This window comes from Amphiprion ocellaris, chromosome 16 (assembly GCF_022539595.1).
Source record: "Amphiprion ocellaris isolate individual 3 ecotype Okinawa chromosome 16, ASM2253959v1, whole genome shotgun sequence".
Lineage (NCBI taxonomy): Eukaryota > Metazoa > Chordata > Actinopteri > Pomacentridae > Amphiprion > Amphiprion ocellaris.
Genome location: NC_072781.1, coordinates 9,110,854 through 9,129,209, shown reverse-complemented (window position 1 = coordinate 9,129,209; position 18,356 = coordinate 9,110,854). Strand labels below are relative to the sequence as shown.

Genomic DNA, 18,356 nt, shown 5'->3' with positions numbered 1-18,356 from the left:
ATTTTTCAAACATGTTGTAAAAACGTGCCATATGATGAAATAATGTAAAGGAGGCCGTGAAAAACACTCCAGAAAGGTTTTCTTTGAAAAAAAAATCATCTTGAATTTTGGCGCAAAAAAAATGCCTTACTATACTATGTCGAAAAAAAATGCCATTTTTCAAACATGTTGTAAAAACGTGCCATATGATGAAATAATGTAAAGGAGGCCGTGAAAAACACTCCAGAAAGGTTTTCTTTGAAAAAAAAATCATCTTGAATTTTGGCGCAAAAAAAACGCCTTACTATACTATGTCGAAAAAAAATGCCATTTTTCAAACATGTTGTAAAAACGTGCCATATGATGAAATAATGTAAAGGAGGCCGTAAAAAACACTCCAGAAAGGTTTTCTTTGAAAAAAAAATCATCTTGAATTTTGGCGCAAAAAAAACGCCTTACTATACTATGTCGAAAAAAAATGCCATTTTTCAAACATGTTGTAAAAACGTGCCATATGATGAAATAATGTAAAGGAGGCCGTGAAAAACACTCCAGAAAGGTTTTCTTTGAAAAAAAAATCATCTTGAATTTTGGTGCAAAAAAAACGCCTTACTATACTATGTCAAAAAAAAATGGGATTTTTCAACCATGTTGTAAAAACATGCCATATGATGAAATAATGTAAAGGAGGACGTGAAAAACACTCCAGAAAGGTTTTCTTTGAAAAAAAAATCATCTTGAATTTTGGTGCAAAAAAAACGCCTTACTATACTATGTCGAAAAAAAGTGCCATTTTTCAAACATGTTGTAAAAACGTGCCATATGATGAAATAATGTAAAGGAGGCCGTGAAAAACACTCCAGAAGGGTTTTCTTTGAAAAAGAAATCATCATGAATTTTGGCGCAAAAAAAACGCCTTACTATACTATGTCGAAAAAAAATGTGATTTTTCAAACATGTTATAAAAACGTGCCATATGATGAAATAATGTAAAGGAGGCCGTGAAAAACACTCCAGAAAGGTTTTCTTTGAAAAAAAATATCATCTTTAATTTTGGCGCAAAAAACGCCATAGTATTTCGTCCAACAAGCGGAAAAAATGTTCTCAAGTAGCTCAGTTGGTTGAGAAAGCAGCTCATAAACAGGACTGTGTCAGAGACAGAGGTTCAGTTCTAGTTCACGGCCCTTTAGTGCAGGTCCTCCCCATTTTTCTGTCTTCCTCTCTACTTATCTATTGAATAAAACCAGCAAAAGGGCCTCAAAACAACTTAGAATACATACATTGTTTAGTATGACATCCAGAATATCACAGAAAAAATCATAGTTTAGTATGTTGTCCAACAAATACAATAAAGGTTCCCAAGTAGCTCAACTGGATAAGAAGGGAGCTTATAGACAAGACTGTGTCAGAGACCCAGGTTCGATTCCAGTTCATGGCAAGGTTTTCTTTGAAAAAAAAATCATCTTGAATTTTGGCGCAAAAAAACGCAATAGTATGTCGTCCAACAAGTGGGAACAATGTTCTCAAGTAGCTCAGTTGGTTGAGAAAGCAGCTCATAAATAGAACTGTGTCAGAGACAGAGGTTCAATTCTAGTTCACGGCCCTTTAGTGCAGGTTCTCCCCATTTTTCTGTCTTCCTCTCTACTTATCTATTGAATAAAACCAGCAAAAGGGCCTCAAAACAACTTAGAACACATACATTGTTTAGTATGACATCCAGAATATCACAGAAAAAATCATAGTTTAGTATGTTGTGCAACGAATACAATATAGTTTCCCAAGTAGCTCAACTGGATAAGAAGGGAGCTTATAAACAAGACTGTGTCAGAGACCCGGGTTCGATTCCAGTTCATGGTAAGGTTTTCTTTGAAAAAAAAAATCATCTTGAATTTTGGCGCAAAAAAAACACCTTACTATACTATGTCGAAAAAAACTGCCATTTTTCAAACATGTTGTAAAAACGTGCCATATGATGAAATAATGTAAAGGAGGCCGTGAAAAACACTCCAGAAGGGTTTTCTTTGAAAAAGAAATCATCTTGAATTTTGGCGCAAAAAAAACGCCTTACTATACTATGTCGAAAAAAAGTGCCATTTTTCAAACATGTTGTAAAAACGTGCCATATGATGAAATAATGTAAAGGAGGCCGTGAAAAACACTCCAGAAAGGTTTTCTTTGAAAAAAAAATCATCATGAATTTTGGCGCAAAAAAAACGCCTTACTATACTATGTCGAAAAAAAATGCCATTTTTCAAACATGTTGTAAAAACGTGCCATATGATGAAATAATGTAAAGGAGGCCGTGAAAAACACTCCAGAAAGGTTTTCTTTGAAAAAAAAATCATCTTGAATTTTGGCGCAAAAAAAACGCCTTACTATACTATGTCGAAAAAAAATGCCATTTTTCAAACATGTTGTAAAAACGTGCCATATGATGAAATAATGTAAAGGAGGCCGTGAAAAACACTCCAGAAAGGTTTTCTTTGAAAAAAAAATCATCTTGAATTTTGGCGCAAAAAAAACGCCTTACTATACTATGTCGAAAAAAAATGCCATTTTTCAAACATGTTGTAAAAACGTGCCATATGATGAAATAATGTAAAGGAGGCCGTGAAAAACACTCCAGAAAGGTTTTCTTTGAAAAAAAAATCATCATGAATTTTGGCGCAAAAAAAACGCCTTACTATACTATGTCGAAAAAAAATGGCCATTTTTCAAACATGTTGTAAAAACATGCCATATGATGAAATAATGTAAAGGAGGCCATGAAAAACACTCCAGAAAGGTTTTCTTTGAAAAAAAAATCATCATGAATTTTGGCGCAAAAAAAACGCCTTACTATACTATGTCGAAAAAAAATGCCATTTTTCAAACATGTTGTAAAAACGTGCCATATGATGAAATAATGTAAAGGAGGCCGTGAAAAACACTCCAGAAAGGTTTTCTTTGAAAAAAAAATCATCTTGAATTTTGGCGCAAAAAAAACGCCTTACTATACTATGTCGAAAAAAAATGCCATTTTTCAAACATGTTGTAAAAACGTGCCATATGATGAAATAATGTAAAGGAGGCCGTGAAAAACACTCCAGAAAGGTTTTCTTTGAAAAAAAAATCATCTTGAATTTTGGCGCAAAAAAAACGCCTTACTATACTATGTCGAAAAAAAATGGGATTTTTCAAACATGTTGTAAAAACATGCCATATGATGAAATAATGTAAAGGAGGCCATGAAAAACACTCCAGAAGGGTTTTCTTTGAAAAAGAAATCATCTTGAATTTTGGCGCAAAAAAAACGCCTTACTATACTATGTCGAAAAAAAATGGGATTTTTCAAACATGTTGTAAAAACGTGCCATATGATGAAATAATGTAAAGGAGGCCGTGAAAAACACTCCAGAAGGGTTTTCTTTGAAAAAGAAATCATCATGAATTTTGGCGCAAAAAAAACGCCTTACTATACTATGTCGAAAAAAAATGGGATTTTTCAAACATGTTATAAAAACGTGCCATATGATGAAATAATGTAAAGGAGGCCGTGAAAAACACTCCAGAAAGGTTTTCTTTGAAAAAAAATATCATCTTTAATTTTGGCGCAAAAAACGCCATAGTATGTCGTCCAACAAGCGGAAAAAATGTTCTCAAGTAGCTCAGTTGGTTGAGAAAGCAGCTCATAAACAGGACTGTGTCAGAGACAGAGGTTCAATTCTAGTTCACGGCCCTTTAGTGCAGGTCCTCCCCATTTTTCTGTCTTCCTCTCTACTTATCTATTGAATAAAACCAGCAAAAGGGCCTCAAAACAACTTCGAATACATACATTGTTTAGTATGACATCCAGAATATCACAGAAAAAATCATAGTTTAGTATGTTGTCCAACAAATACAATAAAGGTTCCCAAGTAGCTCAACTGGATAAGAAGGGAGCTTATAGACAAGACTGTGTCAGAGACCCAGGTTCGATTCCAGTTCATGGCAAGGTTTTCTTTGAAAAAAAAATCATCTTGAATTTTGGCGCAAAAAAACGCAATAGTATGTCGTCCAAGTGGAAACAATGTTCTCAAGTAGCTCAGTTGGTTGAGAAAGCAGCTCATAAATAGAACTGTGTCAGAGACAGAGGTTCAGTTCTAGTTCACGGCCCTTTAGTGCAGGTCCTCCCCATTTTTCTGTCTTCCTCTCTACTTATCTATTGAATAAAACCAGCAAAAGGGCCTCAAAACAACTTAGAACACATACATTGTTTAGTATGACATCCAGAATATCACAGAAAAAATCATAGTTTAGTATGTTGTGCAACGAATACAATATAGTTTCCCAAGTAGCTCAACTGGATAAGAAGGGAGCTTATAAACAAGACTGTGTCAGAGACCCGGGTTCGATTCCAGTTCATGGTAAGGTTTTCTTTGAAAAAAAAAATCATCTTGAATTTTGGCACAAAAAAAACGCCTTACTACTAACTGTACTTGTCAATAAAGCCAAAAAATAACTTTAAAAAAAAAAGTCATAGTTTAGTATGTCGTCCAAAATGTCACAAAAACGTACGTCGTCGAAAATGTCCCTTAACCGTCATAGTTTAGTATGTCCTCCAAATTGTGGAAAAAATGTCATAGTTTAGTATGTCATCCAAAACATCACAAAAATGTCATAGTTGAGTATGTCGTCCAAAATGTCACGAAAACTTCATAGTTACAAAATTACAAAAAATAGACAGAAAACAAGATTCAAAACAACTGAAATCAGACACAAAATGATTACAATGAGAGAGAAAATGACTAAAATAGACATAAATCAATTACAATGAGACACACAACAACTAGAATGACACACAACACAACTACAATCAGACACAAAACAACAACTACAACAGGCAACATGACCACAAAGAGCTGCAAAAAAATCTACAATGAGACACAAACCAACTATAAAGAGTCACAAAACAACAACAAAAAGATTCATGACAATTCCGAGATGACAGAAGCCTGCTATGGAGAGACAAACATCCACAAAGAGAAGCAAACAAAGCAACAACGAAAACACTGCAAACAAAAAACTAAACAATCATTAACTAAGCCAGAGTTTACAGAGAACAGTCATAAAATTACAATAAAGGTACACAGACTACTACTACTACTGCTACTACTATTACCACTACTACTGCTACTAGAGACTAGTACAAAATGACCACAGATGTAATATGACTACAGAGTGATTTGAGACAACCACAAGTAGACAGAAAATTAATACAAAGACACAAAACATTTACAATGAGAGGTAAAATAATCATGGAACACAACAATCAGAGATGTAAAATGAGCACAAAGAAACACAAAACTACAACAAATAGACACAAAACTTCCACAGATGCAAAATGACAACAAAGAAACATGAAACAACTGAAAGAGATGCAAAACGTCTATTAACAAGTAACCTAAGTTAAGTAACTTTATAATCACAGGTTGTTTAGAAGTCAGTCCTCATCTAAAAGGCAACTTAGACCAGAATAATGTGAAAACTTGAAACCTGTATTGAACAAATCAACGATGTAGTAGAAAGCAGAGGCTAATCTTTTGAAATTAATTTGTATTTTTATAGATTTGAGGATTTTTCAATAAAATTCTAATTAAAACTGTAGTTTTGCACATGATTGGAAGGGACTTGCGCTGTTTGTTAAACCAGTACTTTAACTTGAGATGCATTTTTATGATCTTTTACTCTGCAAATGAACGCGGCAGAGTTATGTGACGATCGGCATACGTTTGTCCGTCTGTCTGTCTTTCTGTGCACAACATTACTCAAAAACGGACTAACAGATTTGGATGAAATTTACAGGGAAGGTCAGAAATGACACAGGGACCAATGGATTAGATTTTGGTAGTGATGCAGCTTATAGTCTGGATCCAAGGATTTGTTAAAGATTTCTGTATCATTGTGAGATAGCGGCACGACGTCACTGTAACCATGACAACAAGTGAACACTACATCACATGATTGTGATCCTACTACAGATCAACCGCTGTGGACTTATCAGGACTTATCCGTTGTAAATGACACAAGGAACAACTGATTAAATAGTGGGGGCGTTTCTGAGCCCTTTCAATTGCCACCGCCAGCTACATATTTAGGTAACGCGATTCAGTGTCCGTCCATAACGTACACATGCATAACACACGCCTGTGCTCAGCGCAAGATCATTTCGTTTGTGTACATCTATATTAAATGGACACATTCTATGTTGCCGTGATTTTTGATCATCATTAACTAATAAAAAATGCTGCATTTCTACAAAAATATGCTGCATTTCTGACAATGACATATGGGGGAATGAACAGCCTTGGCGGAGTACTGCGCTCTATGAGTGCTTTTCTAGTTGTAAATGTGGTTTCCGTGGTGACATTCTTGCACCGGAAATTGCTGGTTTTGCCAGATCCTAAAAGGGAAGCAACCGTAGCTACAGAGATCAAGGTTATGACTGTGACTGCATATTGGGTAGTGACAACAGGAACTAGAGCAAAAACCCATGAGGTGTAATTACTGTCACTGCCAGAAGGGGGAGATAAAAGTTCTGCACTGCAAGTTAAAATCCGAAAATAACCAAAGCAAGTTCCTACCATTTCAAATGTTCATCTATATTCCTCCCTTAAATGTTCTCGTGAAGAAGTTTAATCCTTTCTACCATTTGTTTTCCAATCCAGATATGTGATCACAAACCCCCCATACGAGTTTGAGCTGGTGCCCACAGACCTGATCTTCTGCCTCATGCAGTTCGACCACAACGCTGGCCAGTCCCGGACAAGCTTATCCCACTCTTCCCACTCCTCCCATTCCTCCAGCAAAAAGAGCTCCTCCGTGCACTCCATCCCCCCCTCCAACCGGCAGAACCGCAGCAGCAAGACCCGGGAGGCCCGCGACAAACAGAAGTAAGCACACTCACACGTCCCTGTAGAGTTCTAGTCTGCATGTTTTTAGTGTGTCGTATCTGACGTGTATTTTGAAGGTGTGTGTGTTTGTGTGCAGACTGTGACAACACGTGCACCGATGATTTATTGTGTACTGTGTGTTTGTGATTTGTGCTCTGCGTCCATGCACAGTGTTGGCGTGTTTCTTTCATAATCATCTGCATGTGGTCTTCACTCTCACATCACAGCAATCATAACATGACATTAGCAAATTGGTGAAGTCACTTTGTGAAAAGCTGGGCTCATTTATTAAACTCAAAGACTGCTGAGACTCCTTTCTTAGGAGTTTTTGGCAACTCTAAAGTCACTTGTTTGGATGACACAGCCATTGTGGTTGGAAACAAACTTGCAGTAAATGCCTCAGCCACAACACACATTCAGTATGTTGTTTGGTCTACCTGTTGTATGTTGTAATATTTAGCTGTTTTGTGTCTAACTCGTAGCATTTGTGGAGTAAATAACTGTTGTTTGTTGGATATTTGTGAACATGATCAGTATGCCTGGATCATGGATGTAATGTATTGTGATTAACCTCCTATGGCTGATACTATTATAAAGCAAATTTGGCTTGACATTAGTGATACGCTGATACTCATCCCTCATTAGCAGTGTTGATATTTTGTTATTCATGGTGCATCTGTACTGCTTTATTGCATGTCCATGTTGAGCAGGTTCTTATTTCCTGTTCTGTTTATTATACAGTTATAATCTTTTTTTTTTTTCCAAATTTGGTGAAATATTTTGACCTAGATGTTATATATATTCCTCATTTTCTCCCCCAAAATTTTGAATTCATTTTTGATTTGGGAGAATGAAGTATTTTTTTGAAATTGTGACATAGTCTAAAAGCATGCAGATTTGTTACAATCGTACTCAAGAATTATGAAATAGTAGATTACAAGCCCTTAATACATCTTAAAATTAAGATGTATTATGTAGCCTAATTACTGTAGTAAGCATATGTAAGCATTAGGTAGACTGGTAGTGATTTGTCAGTTGTGTATTGACTGTAAATACTACTCACTTACAGTAGATTACTTACCTCTCTTTCTGAAGTGCAACAAGGATGAATAGAATGGGCCAAGGTATGCAAGTTAACGATTCTGCATGACTTAGCAACCTTTACCTGGGGTTCTCATCATAACTATGTCCTCTGTGGATATTGTTATGACGAGGGGAGTTTGTTTTATTTATTACGTTCTTCAGATGTTAAGTAAACCATGCCTCAGTTTAAGTTTTGCTTTCATCTGGAAAGCAAAATGTCTGCTGCTGCTCCTGCCTCCTCCCTGCCATGATCAGGACCATCTCCACATTGCATGAGGTTGAGACGAACCCCTCCTCCTTTCTTTTGTGCCCTTACCTGAGTTATTTACTTGATGATATGAGTTTTCTTTTCTCCTCCAGACAAATCCTTTTCCACATTGTTTATTTCCATTATTTATCATGCCTTCTTATGATTTATTTGAACTTGAGATGGTTTGCATTGTGTGAGAGGTCTGTGTGTTTGCGTATCTTCCCTCCTATCAAATGCAGATGACTGTAGCAGACTTTCAGATATTTATGCTTCAGTTGAGTACAGTAGGTTTTTATTATACCAGCATCAGCATAAAGCACGGAGTAATGACATGTTTTGGAACGACTGTACAAGCCTACACCGTAGCTCACATGTAGGTCAGACTGATTCAAATCCCCCTGATGCAGCCAAATTGCTTACTTCTTCACAGAACTTTAAGAAAGTGTGTCCAGCCCTGTGCCATCGGTCACACCAAGAAAGTGGGAGGTGTGACCAATTTAAAGTTTAAATTGAAGGGGGATATGAGTCTGTAAGTTTCCTCCTTGTAACCCTGTGCACCTGCTATGGTGGTTTGAGGCGACATCACTAAGTTCACCGTATCAGCAACAGACTCTGGAGAGAGATGGCAGACATCTTGCTTCACCTCAGGCACAATTCTACACATCAAATGTCTGTGCTGTAACACACAGCCCTGCAGCCTTAAGCTTGCTGACACACACGCGCGAGCCCACACAAATGAATCTGCACACATGCAAGCCTGCATGGAACACAAACACATCCACACACACGCGCGCGCACACGAGGTTTGCTCCACATGGCAAAGTTAAAATTTGAGACTACAACTTCACCCAAAAGGAAGTGACATCTTGAATGGCATTGCAGATGCCTGTGAAGTGCTGGGAGAGAGTTTACAAACTTCTGACAGCTGGCACACACCCTTCCCTTTCCTCAGAAACACTGCTCTCATAGCCTACTTAATCATGAAGAGATTCTCTCCAAAATGACACATCCAACTCTTTCAAATCTCCTCCCTTCTCGCACGCTGACAGTGATTACATGAGCGCTTACTATGAAATGTGACTGTTGAGGATATGATCTACTTTACTGTAAATTATTAGCTTAAGAACCAGATTAACCAAATTGCAAAAGACATAACAGTTTTCCTGACATAACACTCATGGTAAATAACCACGCAGATAGTTTCAGGTTTTACTTCAGCAGACTCAGAGGTATCCATTTCTGTGATTTCTGTGGCAACCCAAATGCAATGGAAGGCAATGGAATTTTATTTGTGGTGGCCACAGCACTGAGAATAGACATTTAGAAGATGTGTCTGTGTATTTACCACAAACTGCTAATGTACCAACTGTGCAGGCTCTGTAGTTTGCTAGTAGCTAACACTCTGACCATTGTGTGTAGTGTATGCCTGCGTGACAGTTTGTTTTGTAGTGTATCCATTGTTTCAGTATTTGTAAAAAAGCAAACCAACAAACAAAAGGAGCTAAAAAAAAAGCATGACATTGCTACAATGCTGTCTAATGCCAATATCTTGGATGAGTCTTGCTGGCAATAAAGTCTTTTGACTTATATTATGTGCCTTCTGAATAAAAAACATATCATTACCGGTACAAGTGCAAAATAAACTTTTAATACTACTCACAGATAATCTGTTCTGTGGGTTAAGTTTCAAGGAGCAATCAGAAAGTTCTGAGTCTGCGTCTATAAAAACCAACAACTGTACCTGAGCTAAATTTGTCCTCTGTCCCCTTTAGAGTAGTCACCTTGCCCCCCAGTGCTCCAGCGATGCTTTCTGGAAGTCCTGTCATGCAAGCTGTTCCAAAAGAGTGACCCTTAAACTTGAATATAATTTTGGATAGAAAAGGAACTGACAGGGAGCCCAATTTGGAGACTAGGCTGGATTGGGAGCAACAGTGGTGTGCAATCAAATAGCTTGTGCATTTTCAGTGCGCTGTTCGTAGGTGCACTGTCATAACGGAGCGCCCGCTTGCCATGGCACCACAGTTCAGTTCAAATGTTCCCCTTCTGACACTTCAGGACACATTAGTAGAATACGCCATTGACAATCTGCCCTTGGAGGATGAATTCACTTTGCACAATGACGTGAATGTTGAAGAAAACAGTGACCATGCTCCTGGTGTGCTCCTGGCCGAATGTGTCTTTTTAGTATTGGAGACTGCAGGCTCTTCCACCTCAAAGACTGCTGCACTATCTCTGGGTTGTAGCTGTAGACCCAACTCTCGACCACCCTGGACATAAAGTTTGGGTCATCCCGGGCTTGTAGACTGAGATCCTTGCAAACATCGACATGATGCTGTTTCTGCAGGTCAATACTGAAATAGAAAAGTGGTCACAAAAACAAGAGTAATTTAGGTCCTGAATTTAAACGTGTTACATCACATTGAATCCTCATTTATGAGAGTTATTAAATGCATCTGTTGCAGAAGATACAGACTCTGAATGTCTTGATTGCACCTCTTATACCACAAAGACAAGACATACTCTTTTAGGCATGAATTTGCTAAAAAAAATAGCGTTGTAGGAGTTTTGACTGAATAAACAATTTAGCCCATATTAAGTGGACAAGACTGAATAATGAAGCTTAATAAATCAGTTAGACTACAAGTACAAACTAGTTAAAAACTAACTGATCCTCTGTGGGTTTTGTGCTGTCCATCTAGCCGACCTAATCATTCAGATTTTCTAATGGAGAAGATGAACATCTGCCTTTAGTTGGGAGCAATGGTGGATGATTGTGTTCCCTGTGTTCCCCGCCATGTTGAATATTTGTTCAAATGCTGCACTCATGCAGAGGGATTTGCAGACCACTCTTGATAATAATGGCTTGGTTACCCGGTTCCTCGTGTCTGAACCACAAATATTACAAAACAAGGATTCCTGCATCTCCACCGGTAGCTACAGTCTTTGTCTACTTGGCTGCTGGACTGTTCCTTCAGTTGCCTGTATCCTGACAAATCTCCAGTGGCACAGGTTGTGCAGTGGAGTACAGCATATTAATTGAGCATCTCTGGATTTCTAAATCCCATGGTATACCTTAATAGTGTGTAAGCCTACTATCAAAACTATAATTTTCCTCCAGTCTCTCTTTTTTGACTCGATTGATTCATGAATTATAAATACACAACCTTGGATTAAGCATGAATTTTTTTGCTCAAGTTCAAATCATTTTCAACATTCCCTTCACATCGCACTGCCTCGGGCAAACTGGCGACTGTAAGTGTACATAGCTGCATCTTTGCATTGACTTTGCATGCAGTCCTGCCACATCTTCAGTCCTGATGGTCAACAAAACATGCTCAATAGCCTTTAGGCTGTATTTTGGTAGAAAGAAGTCCCACTAAAAGCTCAAGACAGCTTGTTTAGATGTGATTTCAAAATGCCGTTTGCACCGCAGACTAAATTCCATGCTTGCATATATTGTGGTGGCAGCAGAAATCTCTCCGAGACAGACGTCTTAAAACCAATCAATAAAACCACACCTATCTGTCCAGTGAGATTACAGGAGAAACTATGAAAACAAACTAACAAACAATAGAATTCTGATAAATCCACATACATACATAGTTGTATTGGACAATGGACAATGCCACCATGTCAACTTCAAATTGGCTCAATGCACAAGAACCCAAACTTTACCAGGACGTCACAGTTTGATGCTAGTCACGAAGAATGCCATGCAAAACTTACTTAAACTGAGGCAGTATGGTTGTGAATAACCAAATGTTGCATACATTTTTATACTAACTTCATGTTTTCCTCCTCTCTCACCTTGTCCCCTTCAGAAAAGAAATGGTTTACAGATGAACCAGAAAATGCCTACCCACGGAACATTCAGATCAAGCCCATGAGCACTCACATGGCCAACCAAGTCAACCAATACAAATCCACTAGTAGTCTGATTCCACCAATCAGAGAAGTCGAAGATGAATGCTGAACACCAGGTTTCCTTGCTGACTCACTAGACATCTATGCGCTCTTTCAAAAGAGACGGGAAGAGATCACCAGTGGAGGAGTGTTGATGATATCGACAGTGATGCTGAAGACTGACACATTTCTCTTCACTCATTCTTCTAATCAAGGGTTGGACAGGAACCCAGACTGGAAGGGACCTCCTATGTGTATACCTTTAATGTTACTTCCATGCTCTTGGACATTGTTTTATTTATTAATGTATCCATAGAGATGTACATAATGACAATCAAATAAGGATTGTACAGCCCCTTTCCCCCTAGCACTTTTTGGAATTATTTTAAGAGTTGACAAAAAAAAGAGTACTTCCTGTAATTCTTTGCAATAGTTCACCTCTTCATGTGACCAGACTCCATGGCTAAGGTGACTGGTTATTGGAGGATGAGGGTTGCAGCGATAAACTGATCATATCATCTCCCAAAGATTCACCCAGAAGTGTCGCATCAAACCAGCTGGGTTCATCGGCGTCATATCTCCTGTCTGCTTCTGTTCTATTTGCACTAAAACTGAACAAGTTTCTTTTGACAGAACAACTGGAAACATCAGACCCCCACCCCAATAAAATGTCTCTGAGGAGATGATGGAGAGAAGTGAGGAAGAAAGGAAGGAGGGAAGAAAGGGCTGCTTGGCTTTGGAGGCATACTAATCTTGTTCTTGGTTTGTTCTACATCACGTCATTGCTTAAGGTTTGCTGTTTCACCTTGACTCATGTTGAGTGAGAGCATTCCAGGTCTGCAGAACAAAATCATCTTGCAAAACAATAATCTCGGAACTCAGAGAATGGTGCAGTGTTGGTGTATGCTGGCTGAAAGAGAACCCTGTACCTACATGTATTCTGCTGATACATCAGAAAACAAAAGGCTGTGACTCCGTTTCAAGCTCGCATGATATGTGCCTGAGCCCCCTTCATAACAGACACAGTGTGGTTAATTTGCCTGAATACATGAGAAGGATGAAAAAAGCAACCTGCCCCGTCCTTCATGCATTCAGGGGTGTTTATGTACACGCTCTGTGTATGTGTGTGTGTGTGTGTGTGTGTGTGTGTGTGTGTGTGTGTGTGTGTGTGTGTGTGTGTGTGTGTGTGTGTGTGTGTGCGCGCATCGCAGCCACTTGTCCTTCTGGTGTTGCGCTCATCAGTGCCGTCACCCACCCCTCTATTGGTTTGTATGTGATGGTGCACCTTTGGAGGAACAGCATGTGGGATTTTAGCTCTAAAAAAAATTAAGTCATGGTAGAAACAAACACTAGGATTGTCTACAGGATTTGGATCTACTAACAAAGACATTAAGTTGCATCCAAAATCCCCAACTATGATTGAGCGGACCTAACACAAGCAGCAGCAGCAGCAGCAGCGTGCCCACTCTAAACGCATTGCCGTGATATCCACGGCAGAATTGGGATCACAAAGAAGAGTGGTGTATTTTATTTTATTTTTTTCATGTCATGTCTGTTACATAAAAGTTCATGTTTGAGGAAAGAAATGCCACATATTGCATAAAAGTGGGCATAAATGGGTCCTCCTTTGATCAGAGCAACTGCCTGGCACAGGGTTGGCACAGAGGCAGTAAAGAGCTTGGATGTTCTCTGTTGCCAATCCAGATGTCACATGCCTCAAAACTCTCAGGAGTTAAACTGCTGTGTTCAGTCTACTAACATGAGGAAATGCTCGAGCATAGTTGGTGGAAATGCAACAATGCCATAGACTGCTCATAAGGACATTATAGCAACGTGTGTTCTTCACTCTAGCCTGTGTGCAGGCTCATTTTGCACGTTAAGGTCACTCGTAGATCCAAATCCAGGTGTGACAAGAATGGAGGATTGACCCGGTAGCCTTGTACTCCTAATAGTAAACTTCATACAAATATGTAGTTGGATTTAAACATTATAATTTTATATCCACAGACATAATCAATTTGTACTTATTTTTCTAGTCAAGAATTAAGTGAAAAGTAATCTAGGAGACAAAGGCTCAATTAAAATCTTTAGTTACAATTACATATCAAAGGATTTTATGTTTGACTATATCACTATTTGTTTCACATTGTATTGAAACAAAGGATTATTTTTTTATCCCCCTTGGCCCCTCTTTAACAAACTGCATCACTCTGGAGCTAATAAAGCTTAGACTAGCTTGCATTTTGAAACCACCATCTTCAGCCTGGCAGCTCGGCTCTGTTGAGTGCTTGTAGAAATAATTTTAGGCTCATCTGAAGCCTCCTTTAGTTGCACAGGTACAGTGTCTACTAAATAGTGTGTCTACTACTAAGCATCCCTAGCTGAGAACATGCATATGAAATGATAGACGTAAAATAATTCTGTATTGGGAGGTAAATGTATTTAATTTGAGAGCAAATTAGAGTGGTAAAAATAATGAGAATAATATATAGTTGCTCCCACTGTGTGCAGGCCAGAAGTGAATGACCTTCATTAGACATGTTTGACCTAAATTAGGTCCCTAGTGTGGAGGAAGAGTGTGTACACGACAGCACAGTGTGCTGGTGTTTTCCACAAAGTATGATTTCAAACACATGACAGGGAGACGCTGTCTGTTTATTGCAGATATCCTCTTCTATAGGTTGTAAAGGAAAAGTCATTCTAAAAATAGAAGCCAATTTTGGAACATGAAAAAGATTATATTGTGCTAAATATGTTTGTGTAAACTCAACCCATTATATAGACCATTTCTTTCTCAAACAAAATGATCTGAGCTTCAATGTCCGTCTGTTGGGTGTGGTGCAACTATACTGAAGCCTCATACACATTGTCCTGAAGTGAACTTTTGAACTGTGATTACATCGTTGTCACACATTGTAGCAAATAGATTTCTTTTCAGAAAATATGTGAGTAAAATGTATGTATAATTGGGTTGTTAATGGCATACTTGCTAGCCTGGACAATAAGGAATTATTAATATTTGATAATGGCAATGACTCATTATACATAGAATCGACAAACTGATTGTTATGTTTAAAAAAAAAAAAAGACAAACATGTATCTGGAAAATGAAAGATCTTGGATTCTTGTAGGAATGCAGAGACTATTCAAGTACTGTATGTGACACAAGGAAAAGTTAGGCGGAATTTGATCTGGTTTAACAGCCATTACTAAGATGTAAGGTAGCACCAATTCAGCAATTGTTATCAAAAGAGAGAGCATCCTTAGTTTTCCTGTTTTTATTACTTTGTGTTATTACAGGGTTTACATTCCATTTTGTCAGCTTGTCATTATCTGTCACAAACTGTCACCACTGCTTCTTATTTGTTTACAGAGTATTTTCGAGGTACTTAAACACAGCACTGCACAGAAATAACACGGTACATGCTGCAAACTGGCATTAACATGAACTCACAAAGTAATGCACCATTTATTTTCATTATACTTGATTACTGTGCTTTTTCTACCTGAACCGTCATTGTGCAAATCATTCAGGCTGGCATTATTCACAACACTGGATTGAGATGTCTCTCCTTCCTACACCTTTTCAAATGTCTCTATTAGATGTTTTTAGGTCTTTGCATTGTATACCTCTAAAGTTTTTAGAGTGTTTTTGAAGTGCCATGAATTGTTTAGTTGAGCAAAGCATCCTTCAGTCATTCAGGGACACAGGCTCGCTTTGAGGGAGTCGAGTCCGGGCGTTTTGTGTTTGTTTTTTTTTTACACTTTGAGATCAGTGTCTCATACTGACATGGAGAACATCCAAGCCATCAGTGCCTCCATGCCAGTATGGTGCCAGGCAGTGCAGAAGGTCAAGAGGAGGGCCCATGTAAAGTCCCACTAAAGCGAAAAGTGGCATTCAGGAAGCCTGAGGGGCTGCTGGGGCAGACGGACACAAGCCCCAGAGTACGACCCACACATATCGTCTCTGCTGTGCGCTTGGTTACAGGTTATCAGGTTGTGTCATGTAGTGTAGTGAGATATGGATGACTGAACGATGCACGTAGAGGCCCACGCCTGTAACATCAGATGTGTCGTTTTCCACTGAACAAATCAAAGAGTATGATGCGTCACATGTTACTGTTAAAGTATGTATTATTATTATTTTTGTTAATCTATTTTTTGCTGTAAAGGATGGATATAATAACTTATTTGCTGGGAATTGTACTAGATATATAAGAATATAAAATACTTATGGGGGATGGGAGGTGGGTCTCAAGTCTTAATAATACATTAAAATTGCATTCAGCAATTTTTTTTAAAGAAAAGTTGCGAATATTTTTTGTTTGTTTTTTTGGCTGCCTATCAGTTCAGGAAGAATTCAAGCTATTGCTGTTGCGTATCACAGATATGATTTGATGGCACATCATCATTGCAGCAAACAGGAGTTTGACATAGCAGTCTAATTAGTTTGGATGTGTTCTAGATATGATGGATAAATGGATTATTTGATGGTGCTGAGTTGATCTACCTGACTCTGTCAAATATAATCTGCTGATAAATATACTGTCTTGTACAAAAAGTTTGTACATAGATTGTACATGGTTTCTTTTTGTATTTTCTCAAATTAAAATGGATGTATTTGTGTTCTAAACATGGAAATTCTCCCTTTTTATTCAAGCAAGAAAAGCCTTTTTCAGTTATTGTACTGCACTAGTTTCATGAATAATAAGTGTAACAATAGACATTTACAAGTACTGTACTTTTAATTGTATGGTAATATATATATTTGAAATATGTCTATTTTCTATAAGAATTTTAGTTTTTGTGATGCCATTGCTAAGGGAAATGTCATACTTTAATGCCCCCAAAATATTTTCCTGCTACTGCTTTCACTTGCGTAGCATATTAAGATTTTTCATGCAAAACACATGATCAACTTATTACATATATCTTAAATTTTTATAAATAAAATTACATTGCATAATGTGTTGTTAAAATTAATGCCTTGGCTGACCCGATTAGGTGTTCTTAGTAAGAATAAAATCATATAATTCTATAATAACAGCTAGAATATATGATGATACAACTTTGAAAGAGTCAATTCCTAACAATACTTTCAAGTTTTTGATACTCCTGAACATTATTATGTGCATACATACTTAACCAATAAAAACGTAATTGAATTCAAAATATCAGTAAAAAAAATTACTGAATTCAATTCAGTATTATTTACTGATATTTTGAATGCCTGGTTTCAGAAAGGTTTTCACTGTGTTCTGTATTTAATTTTCACAATTAACTAGGCAACAACTGTATGTTCAGAAAAAAATTAGCATCCATAAGCTTTATATCTTAATGATATATCAGCTAACCTGCTTCATCAGATCTGTGTGGGTGCAGTGTGGTCAGATTTGAGCAACAATGACCAGACAACATAAGGAAAAACAAAAACAAAAGTACAACTGTCTCATTTTAATTCAAATGTTGCGGAATCCTGACTCTTGCAGGGACGTACGTGGCGTTTCTTTTTGAAGAGTTCTGCCTTCAGTAAAATGAGCACAGACAAGAGAGATGAGATGCACAGAAACCTCTCAAGTCCAAAAAGCAAAATTTTTCCTAAAACTGCGTGGTCATGAAGACCCCTATTGTGCACTGTAAGCAGCAGATGTTTGCAGGGTCTTTAAGTAAAGCATCTGAGTGCTGTTCCCACCACTGGGATCAACTGTGTTCAAGCTATACTTTCATCACCAGACACCTTATCAGTGCACTTGCATGTCACATCAATGCTTTATAAAGTACCAGCAGGCACAGTAAAATTGCAATAGACGCTGCACCTGACCTTGACTATCACCAGGGGAAGCCTCAGACGAACGCATGCTGCATTTTACCAATCCCCACCCCGCCGAGGGGCTGGTGACCCCGGCGTCCAGGTTGAACCACCAATCCGCCTATCCATTGAGTCAGGCATTAGTCTTGATTTACGTTTACTGACATGCTATTAGCTGCTCCATCACTTTCACCTGTCAGACTGTCAATCAATGGGGATCCACAGTGATGGGTGGGAATAGCTTCTGTCCACACTGGCTCGTATATCTCCACGGAGACGGTGACAGTGGATGAGCAAAGGACATCATACCAGGTATCTCGCTGCGCTGTCATGTCAGCGCTGTGAATGTGCATCACATCGGGATGTGAGGCATCTTAATGTGGATTTGGCTTGCAGATACAGTTATTGCAGAAGCCAATGA

General features: G+C 38.2%; 1 protein-coding gene across 28 annotated transcripts in view; it reads left to right on the top strand.

The window, feature by feature from the left end:
- Positions 1-16,759, top strand: part of kcnma1a (potassium large conductance calcium-activated channel, subfamily M, alpha member 1a) — a 158,029-nt gene extending 141,270 nt beyond the window's left edge. For 21 of the 28 annotated variants that reach the window (XM_055018971.1, XM_055018973.1, XM_055018970.1 and 18 more), the window contains 3 exons: positions 6,666-6,890; positions 7,986-8,014; positions 12,045-16,759. In XM_055018971.1, coding sequence (XP_054874946.1) covers positions 6,666-6,890; positions 7,986-8,014; positions 12,045-12,196 — 406 coding nt within the window. In that variant the 3' untranslated portion in view covers positions 12,197-16,759. The remainder of the gene's footprint in view (positions 1-6,665; positions 6,891-7,985; positions 8,015-12,044) is intronic. The other 7 variants (XM_055018979.1, XM_055018983.1, XM_055018993.1 and 4 more) reach the window with 1 other exon arrangement.
- Positions 16,760-18,356: the final 1,597 nt, after the last annotated feature.